This window comes from Austrofundulus limnaeus, unplaced genomic scaffold (genome assembly GCF_001266775.1).
Source record: "Austrofundulus limnaeus strain Quisiro unplaced genomic scaffold, Austrofundulus_limnaeus-1.0 Scaffold886, whole genome shotgun sequence".
NCBI lineage: Eukaryota > Metazoa > Chordata > Actinopteri > Cyprinodontiformes > Rivulidae > Austrofundulus > Austrofundulus limnaeus.
Window position 1 is genome coordinate 27,993 of NW_013953288.1, and position 10,575 is coordinate 38,567.

The window sequence follows — 10,575 nt, forward strand, 5'->3', positions numbered from 1 at the left end:
TTAAATTTAATCTCTTCTTTGTCAGGTTTTGTGTGTTCTAAATGGAACATAAACCATAATTTGGAAAATAAAATTAGTATAATAAGAATAATTTGTTTTTCTTTCAATAAATACTAACATAAATTGGCTCTTGATCTGGACTAAGTGTGGAAATTTCACCCCCTTGTGAATTCGACCCCCCTGTGTTAGTGTTACATTTTGACAGTAATTTAGAGTCTTATTAGTTTAAATTGTTGTAATTTATTGCACTGACCTTTGTCACCAAGCCGTTTCACCCAAATAAATATATTTCATATTGTTGGTGTTTTAGTTACAGCAGAGAAACATCTCTATGTTTTCCTGCCATCCTCCGTCAGACAGAGATGAAGCTGAACTGTTAGAATTCAGATCATGGAAACAGCTCTATGATGGAGAGACTGAAGGAAGATCCTCCATAGAACAAAAAAGCCATTAGTAATTTTGTGAAAATAAACTTGATTATAGTTATTTTATAAACAATACAAAAATTGTCCTTACTAGTTTTTGTTCTGTTGTTGCCAGTTTGTTACAGAAAACAACCTGTAGAGTGTTGAACATTAAAAATCTGTATCAGACAGAAAAAAAACTGATTTAAAATAGATAAATATGCACAATGAACAAAATGTGTCTGTAATGCCACATTATTAGGACCCACTGATTCCGTGCACCAGACAAGGTGCCCTCTTTTTCCATTAGAGCACCTGCCCCCAAAAATGTCTGTGCATGCTACTGCAGCCATCTTGTCTACGAAGGCTCATGAAGGACAAACTGCTGTGGCGGCGTCAAAAACGGTTTTAGTTGTAATACTATAAATGTAATATTTGTTGTCTGTCATTAGCTACGTTTACATGGACAAAAGTAATCGGATTAAACAGCCGTTCGGAATAAAAATGCATCATGTAAACAGCCCGTTCCGATTATTCTGATCCGATTGAGCTCGATCCGAATGAATTTTTAATCCGAATGAAAAGGGTGGGTTATGTCGATTGATAATCGGAATGACGTTCATGTAAACACTTAATCGGATCATCTTATTCTGATTGTAGAAAACTGACCTGTGTGCATGTCTGCTGACTTTCATTCACCCGGTGGGACAGCAGCGCTCCAGCTGCGCTGCACCGTGCAGAACTTTTCCTCCTCGCTCTCTTAACAGATGAAAAAGAAGGCAAACAGCAGACGGTGTTTCACGAAAATAAAAATAAAAAGCACGTATTGCTTCATCTGCAGGCTGCAGCTCAACCGAGGAGTAACGGCGTCTCTACCGTTATTAAAAACTGACACAGGTCCGTCCTGAGTGCACAGAGGAGCGTTGTTTACGTTTGTAACACAGAAGTAGAGCTGAAAGTTTACAACACTGCGCATGTCCGGACTTTTATTCTGAATAAAACTCCGGTGCATGTAAACACTTTTCATTATCGGATTGTGTCCATGTAAACAGTACATTCTGATTATTTAATCTGAATACATTTCAATCCGATTAAAACATTTTGTGCATGTAAACATAGCAGGTATAATTTTATTCATTAAAGCTCATAATCTTACCATTTTAAACATCACCAGCCCTGAAGCTGCTGGTAGACATCGCAGTTGGAATTATCAAAGGTTTTTGACGCCTGAGAGACACCGCAGAAACTACTTTGCTTTTGGAAGCGGGGTGGGGGTGGGGGGAGGACGAGGGAGGATGATTCAACCACTCAACCACTAGATGTTGCTGAAAACAACAAATCCTACACACTGTGCCTTTAAAATCTCTTCAGAAATTATTTAAAGGCACAGTGTGTAGGATTTGTTGTTTTCAGCGACATCTAGTGGTTGAGTGGTTGAATCATCCTCCTTGGTCCCCACCCCCACCCCCACCCCCCGCTTCCAAACACAAAGGAGTTGCTACRGTGTCTCTCAGGTGTCAAAAACCTTTGATAATTCCAACCGCGATGTCTACCAGCAGCTTCAGGGCTAGTGATGTTTCAAGTGGTAAGATTATGAGCTTTAATAAGTAAAATTATCCCAGCTACAAWGACAGACAACAAATATTACATTTATAGTATTACAACTAAAACCATTTTGGATGCCGCCACCACAGTTTGTCCTTCATGAGCCTTCATAGACAAGATGGCAGTGCAAGATGGTGGCTGCCTGCAGTGGCGACCCGCGACCATGGAGATATAAACAGCTTTTTATAAGGTAAAAATAATAAAACAATGTCTTTGTCTGCAATGATTAGACATGTTTTTTTTATTATTGTCATTAGTGATTATCTCAATTTCGGCTAGACAATTGACAAAATCCTACACACTGTGCCTTTAAGCAAAAATGTTATGTTAAAACAGCTTATTCAAGAAACTTCCTGTAAGTCACCACGGTGATCACAATTAAAACTCCAACAAAGGTCCTGAAAAAACCAGCAAACACCCAAAGTGAAAGGAAGTCTATAAAAAGCACTGCCTGTTAGTTCTTCCTACCTTTGGTCTCTGATCTTCACTAATGAAGGGAGTAAGTAGGGAGCAATGTTACCACCTTCCTCCACTACACCTCCTGTTGTAGTCCTCCTGTGTTCAGCTTTAATAACTATCCTCTCTAATAAGTGTCATTAGAGTTAATGTGTGCCACGATCTTGAATGAGTTCAAACATTTGGAACAATGTTTGTTTTGTGGTTGCCGCTCCACATTGCCCAGCTACACCAAGCAGCCAGCCTCCTCCTCCTCCTCCTCTCCCCTGATGTGATGTAATCTTATTGTAAAGTAAGATCTGAGAGTAATTATTTACTCGCCTGCGGAGGTTCCGTGCTCCTTATTTCCCAGGCAATTTGGAGCCTCTTTCTAATAACCACGGGAAGTTATGAAACACTGAAAAACCTCCATTCATCACTCAAGCTGTACTTCGGTGTCCCACTCGGCTGAGATTTAATAAACAATATTGCGATGCAGATTGGCCGTTCTGCTGTGGCTCAGGGCAGAGGTGGATGTAAATGAGAGTCGTTTTTTGAGCTGTCAAGCTTTAGGAGATTTAGACAAGGTTGTAGATGCATGAAATTAGAAACCAACTTGGCGGGCGGCTTCGCGGAACACGCTGCGGACGGCAGATGGAATTGGACGAACCCCACCTGCCTTTAACAATGGGGAAGACTTTTTCCTATAGAACTTCCTTTCCACGGACGGTTGCATTTAACACTCAGTTAATAAACTGCAGGAGTAGTTCTCTAGACAGTCTGCGAGGTTTAAGATAGCAGATGGTGAATAGACTGAGCTCTGCTTCTTTCTCTGCCTCTGATGTGCTTGTTCTATCCCTTTCCAGGCTGCATCCCTGCCCATGTCGATTATAATAGTGGGGGTTGGACCAGCAGAATTTGATGGTAAGCATTGGGAGCTTTTGTATGTGTGTTAATGAGTGCACAGTAATGTTTGCCTTCAACCTTCTTTCTCCTTCCTATCTCGTCTCCCACATGGTTCAAACCTTCCCTCTCTGGCTCTCGTTTTGTTTCTTACACTGCTGCTTTATTTCCTTTCCCCCACAGAAAGACACAAAGTAGATAAGAAAAACCAAAACTCCTTCGAAATGGTGGTTGTTTTTTGTTAAGAGGACAGCCAGAGTCCTAGCCTCTCCTGTGTTGTTTCCGATCTGCACAGTCCTCTATGAAAGCAAGCTCACTCTCAAAGAGCAATGAGCCCATGAAGTCTACATGATTCAACAATTATCACACTTCTAAAGCCACCGTGCGTGGCTGTATTACGTCCCTGTGGTGCTCATTGCTGGCTTTGCTTAAACACAGTCTATCATCTTCCCCTCCAAGCTATAGTTATTTCCAACTTCCATCCCCCCTGGCATCACGCTCAGCCACGCAGATTCGCTGTATCAGGCCACGTTTGTCTCCTAGGAAATGTAAGCCAGTGGCATGCAAATGACATCGCTTGATTGAAACACCGAAAGCGTGCGGCTTCTTTGCTCACTAGAGGTTCAGCCATTGAAGTCTCCTGACTGATGTGCTTCCCTCCGTAGAAATGATCGAGCTGGACGGGGATGAAGAGAGGATCTCATCCCAGGGACGATACGCTGAGAGGGACATTGTCCAGGTACAACATATTCCCAAAGACTCGACTAAAAAAACTGTTCACTCAGCAGAGAATTTTTACAGAAAATGACTTGTGACTGAAGATATAAAGTCCCAGTGCTTGAGCCTCTTGTTCTGAGTCAGGCATTTCTTTTTCTTATCCTCTAAACGTCTTCTCTGTGTGTGCTTTTCCACCAAACAGTAGAGATAGGAGTCTTTAGGCACTTCACAATTTACCTCCCTGTTTATTATTATTAAACATTAATAGGAGTTATTTGTGTCCACACTGCAATGCATCAAGAAACCTATTAGAATTCCCTCTCCTAAGTGTTCCAGTTTTAAACCAAAGCCAGAGCTCACTTAGCTAAAAGCATCAGACTGGTCACTGACAGAGCTGCCTTCACGATCAGGGTTTTCAATTGAATTCATAAACACTGTTTGAATTACTATTGATACACATTGTTGGGGTCTTTTGAATCTCACCAGCTGGTTTTTTTAGTGTTTAAGGATCCTGCTGAACTCCCAGTTGCTTCAGCCTAAAATGATTGGAGATCAGAAATGAACGAACTCCAGCTGTTGTTTAAGACAGTGTTTTAAAAATAAACTGGTGATATTAAGACGTGTTTGCAGGTGTAATGACAAACCCCGTGATCTGTGGAATTGAAGTGTCTTTGCTCCGTTATCCTTCACAGATCCTCAGAATACAACAGATGGGGGAACTGTAAGGGAGATTTGATGTGATGTTATGAAGTGGCTCTGAGCTGACTCTCTGACTGGGAAAAACAAACCAGTTGTTTACTAGAATCAATTGAGAACAGGCTTTTAGATAGGATTTTGGAAAAGGGTTGTCTAAAACCTAAGCTGATGCACAAATGCAACTGCCCCCGCCCTCCCCGCCAACAAGTTTTGTTACTTCCAGATCAGGAAAGGAGATTGTATGAACAACACACAACAACATCTGCTAAAGGTATAAAATCTCCTCTTTCCAATCTTGGTGTAATTCATTTTTTATGTTTTCATTGATATCTTTTGTATCCTCCACTGGCTTTCTAAATTTGCAGTCCATGCTCAGTTCACGCGCGCTGCTGAATCTAAATCAAAGTTTTGCCAAAACACAAATCCCACCCCCACCCTAATTCTGATTAGCTATTAAGCCTATTTAGTGTGCTAGAGTCAAATCTGTGCCTGTAGATCCAGAGGTATGTCTGGTAAATCTCCAGATGAACCCGAATGGTTTTTTGCAGGTATGCCAGGGATTTGACACGGTATCCTGAGGGTGTTATTACATGGAAATAGGGTGTCTCAAAACTGAAGTGGGAGTTGAAACGATGCCCTTACGCCCCTTTAGCTAAAAGCCTGGTTGAGGAATGGCTGAAGCACTGGAGCCTCTTTAGTGTAAAAACCATATGTTCTTTTGTGTGTGCTCTACTCTTAATGATATACATAACTCTCCCTTATTTTTATTTTCCACCTGCTCATCCCCACTTCTCTTCCTCTTTCTCCCCTACTTAGTTTGTTCCTTTCAGAGACTACATTGATCGGCGTGGAAATCACATTCTCAGCATGGCACGCCTGGCTAAAGAAGTGCTAGCCGAAATCCCGGACCAGTTCCTATCTTATATGAGGACCCGTGGGATCAAACCCGGCCCCTTGCCACCCCCTTATACCCCATGTCCTCCACCTGCCATCCACCCTCTTCACACCAGACGGGTAAGCCGAATCTGAAGGCCCTCAACGACAGCTGGCCATCTCTCCTGGCATCTTCTCTTCTCTTTGAGCTTCCTCTTCTTGCTGTACTCTTCACCGGAAGCTTTTGAGCGCATGGTGAAACCTTGCCTGCTCACTCATGCTGCACTTTGGGTGCGAATGGCTAACCCCAACTGGGATGCTTCCACGTTTTTTAGAAGCGAGGGTTTTCTGTAGATTTTGGTTGTTCTTTTGAAGAATTGCAGTGATTGATTAAGATCACTGGACTGTGTCAGAAGGAGAGAGCTGGACAGCTTCCAGACTGAAGGAGTCCAAACTTGGGAGGCTCTTTTTTTCACTCTACATCTGTTTTCTTTCTTGGTTTCTACTTCCTTTATCATACACAAAATCACATCTCTTGATATAGAAATGTTTACATGTGGGGGAGTGTTTTTCAGGAGAAAAATTTATACCGATCAATGTGAAAACCTTTCAGATTCCTATTTTTCATCTGTAGAAACAGGAGCTTGTGAATTTGTAAAATAATAATAATATTAAAGAGTGTACAGTACATATTTCTTTTTATAAATAAATGGAGCATGTGTTAGTTTAAGAGAAGCATGCACTGTTGTCCCACACTCAGGGCTTTGCCCCTTCCACACCAACTCACCACCACCGCGGATGCCATGTTCAGCTATAAATAAACCCGTCACCTCCAGAGATCTTCCCACTTTGGCTCCGCCCACATGCCTCGACTCCAAACGGAGCTGTGCTCCTTGGGAACCTGGTTTAATCAAGTGCAGCAGGGACCCAAACCAGCCTTACAGTTTTGTCAGATTACATTCAATGACACCGTGTTCAGCGTAGGTTCTGGAAATGTGGGTCTCTAAGCCCAGAAGTCAAAAACACATCTCATTACCGAGCCTGACTGTGTTCTGTGCTTTATGTCTTTTTTTTTTTGTAAGACCACAGTGTGCGATAGAAGCACTTTTGTTTTTGTGGAACATGTCTCTACCTCTCACATTGTGGATTGCCAATTTTTTTTCTTTATTTATTCAATTTTTTGTGAATAACAAGTAACAACCCTGTGTTTTTCTCACCAATTGTACAAAACAGTTTGCCAAACTGAAGTTTTATAATTATTACAGTACTTTGGTTGTTGATAGATCCGGTGATTACCACCTTAGGGATGGCAACACACTGTAAATATGTGCACACAAAACCACCAACAAACAAACTTCTTCACTTATATTATCCACATGGATTAAAGCTGTTTTAGAGCTTTAGACAGTTCAAACCAGTAACCATCGGTAACCTCTAAGGTTTAGAAACATGTAGCTAACCATCACTACACGTTACAAGTCATTTACGCATGTGCCCATATCAGACACTCCTGAAGTAATTAAAGATGGCTTTTTACACCATTTATTTTAAAATATGTCTCCAAAATGTAAAATTCTATTGCAATGCGATTGTTGTGCAAAATAATTTAAATGACCAAGGGTTTGAGCTTTTTTTTGCCACCATGCCAGTTTTCAACAGTTTCTGTGACCAGAGTAGGAAAAGGCCAGCTACATAAACCAGGTTCTAACTAAATGGGTACTACAAAGGAGAGAGGTGACAACACATCCGAATTACTGTAGACTTTGTTTACTATAACTTTTTCACAAAATAAAATAAACTATAAATTCACCAGCTGTAGTTTTGGAGCACAATTCAAATTATTGTGTTTTTACACCTCTGACTTTCCATTACCAAATTCGTCCAATTCTAATTTTTAGTGATGGGCAGTTTGAAGCTGAAGCGGAAGCTCCGGCGCACGTATCAAAAAAAAAAACCTTTTTTTGAAGTACTGTGTTAGAGCTTTATTCGTTTGGTAAAAGTCACATGATCAATGACGTCCAAAGCTTTGAAAGTGCCGAAGTTACTTCTTTACTGTGGTACCTGATTCAAAGGTTTATGAGGAAGTAGATGATGGTGGAACAAATGGCAAATCTGTGCAAAATATAACAAACCAATGAAAGACTTATAGCAAGATTGTTAATGCTCTGACTTTGAGCTCTGAAAAACTGCAGAACACAGACAAAGGTTTACAAAATGTATTGAAAATATTTATGTTGTTTGGAAGGGTCTGGAGAGGCACAGTTTCCTGGACCAAAAATTCTAGACACAAGGAAAAAGTGTTAGTTACTGAATTATGCAGGAATAGTTGCACTAAGAAAATTACAGCCACGAACCTTGTGTAATTTGCAGGGCTCCGATGGGAAACAACATAAGGCTCGGTATTATTCCAACTGATGATGTAACTGTTAGTTCCAGGAAGTGACTCGGGTTCGTTGGGCAGAGGAGTAGTCGTAATACAGGCAGGAGTCATACACAGAGCATTCAGTAGGATCAACAGATTAAAAGGACTTATCCTAACTCTTGAATCAAGTTGGAATGTGTGGGTCTTGAGCCGAGAGATCAGAGAGAAGGTGTCATACCTTTGAGGGATGAGATGGGTGACAGGAATCCAAGAATACAGGTGTAAGTCATCAACAGGAGGTCAGATGTCCAAACAAATCCAAAAGGGGCTGAGGCAAGAATTGTGAGTCCAAAAAACAGAAGCAGGGTCAAGGAGATTAGGCAGAGAAAAGGCATGGGACATGAATGCTGGAGAATCACTGACAAGGCAAATGATAATCTGGCAAAGAATTGTGGATAGCGACTGTAACAGGTGAGTACAAGGAGCTGATACTGTGAGGGTGGAGCTGCTGAGAAACTGTGAGGGGAGGGGGGAGCAGAAGAAAAACATGACTGTGGATGTAAAACATAACAGAGATATCGAGCCAGACTAACTTGTGTTCAGTTTATAAGCACTTTAACATAAAAAAAAAAGGAAAACTGTTAGTAAATTACAATATGATCTTACAATATACATAAACTGATTGAATAATTAAAGTCATGTAGGCAGAGAACTGGCAGTACAAGTGTCATTCCAAACTGTTGTGATTAATTTGTTTTTTTTATAATCTCTGTTTACAAATGTCAAGAAGTCACAAAAAGAGCATCATGCCATAACACACTTTTAATTTACTGATAATAAACCACAACTTTATTCTTTTACCCACAAAATGTCTGTTCAAAGAAGCAGAAAAAAACATGGTATCACAGAAATGTCTCATGAATTTAAACAGCTGTCAACTCTGTCTTAATGAAGCAGTTCATTTTGGAGAGGCAGCAGGCTTAATTTGTGACACTGGACGTTGTCACCGGAAGTGCCATTAGCTATCATGGGAAGGTGCCACAGGATGTCAGAGGCTGCCACAGGATACCACAGAATGCCACAGGATGTCACAGAAAGCCACGAAATGCCACAGTATTCCACAGGATGCCATGGGCTTCCACAGGATGTCACAGAATGCCACATGATGCCAGAGGCTGCCATTGATGGCCCGAGGATGCTAGAGGCTGTCACAAGGTACCAAAGCTGTTACAGAGTGCCATAGAATTTCACAAGATGCAAGGCACTGCCATAAGGTACCACAGAATGCCAGAGGGTGCCAGAAGCTGTCACAGATTGTCAGAGGTCGCCACAAGATGAGGCTGCTCAAGAATGCCATAGGATGCCAGAGGCTGTCACAACATGCCACAGGATGCAAGACGCTTTCACAAGCTGCCACAGCATGCCAGAGAATGCCACAAGATGCCAGAGGCTGCCACAGATTGCCATAGGATGCCAGAGGTTGCCACAGATTGCCATAGGATGCCAGAGGTTGCCACAGATTGCCATAGAATGCCAGAGGTTGCCACAGATTGCCATAGAATGCCAGAGGTTGCCACAGATTGCCATAGGATGCCAGAGGTTGTCACAGAATGCCATAGGATGCCAGAGGTTGCCACAGATTGCCATAGGATGCCAGAGGTTGCCACAGAATGCCAGATGCTGCTACAGAATGCCACATGATGCCAGAGGCTGCCACTGATGGCCCAAGGATGCTAGAGGCTGTCACAGGATGCCAAAGCTGTTACAGAGTGCCACAGAATTTCACAAGATGCAAGACACTGCCAGGAGGTGCCACAGAAAGCCACAGGGTTCCAGAGGCTGTCACAGGGTGCCACAGGATGCCAGAGGCTGTCACAGTATGTCATAGGATGCCAGAGGCTTACACAAAATCCCACAGCATTCCAGAGGCTGTCACAGGGTGCCACAGGATGCCAGGGGATGCCATGAATCTGCCAGACCAGATGCTAGAAAGCCATTGATTTTTGACAAACAATTGCCAATAATTTCTTTCAAGTGGTGATGTTATTGAATATTATTTTATAAAACATTTGATGTGAAAACCACAAGTTGGCACCAAAGGGGACATATTTGGAAAGCTTTGAGTAATTAACCCTTGTTGAAAGCATGCTGCAGTGCTTCAGAAAAGCTTCATTTGCCCATCACTACCAATCTTTGTCGAACAAAACTATTTAGGTTTTAAACAAAATACTTTTTTCTGATTACATTTAAAATTTTCATGTCTGTTCATAATACGGTGATAGAAAACTATTTTCACGGAGAGAGCACCAGGATAGTGAGCCATTACTCCCCATCACAAATATTATTCTTCAAACCGTTAGACACACGTCATTATAAAAAATAAAACTTAACAAAAATATATTACAGTATTTATGGGACCAATTGTTAGATGTGTTTGAGTCATTTCTTCCTTTTATTTTGACTGTACTCAGTATTTTAAGAGCATTCTTGCTGTGATTGATCAATAATTACGTATATTAAGAGCAGAGAGGAATTGTGTTTGTCTGTGTGTGTGTGTGTGTGTGTGTGTGTGTGTGTGTG

General features: G+C 41.5%; 1 protein-coding gene across 2 annotated transcripts in view; it reads left to right on the forward strand.

The window, feature by feature from the left end:
• The window catches only part of LOC106533114 (copine-8), a 45,052-nt gene that overhangs the window by 20,182 nt on the left and 14,295 nt on the right, over positions 1-10,575 (forward strand). The window contains exons 6-8 of one of the 2 annotated variants that reach the window (XM_014029350.1): positions 3,311-3,368; positions 4,013-4,086; positions 5,577-5,774. In XM_014029350.1, the coding sequence (XP_013884804.1) occupies positions 3,311-3,368; positions 4,013-4,086; positions 5,577-5,774 (330 nt within the window). Of the gene's footprint in view, positions 1-3,310; positions 3,369-4,012; positions 4,087-5,576; positions 6,324-10,575 lie in introns of those variants that run through there. The other variant, XM_014029348.1, reaches the window with a different exon arrangement.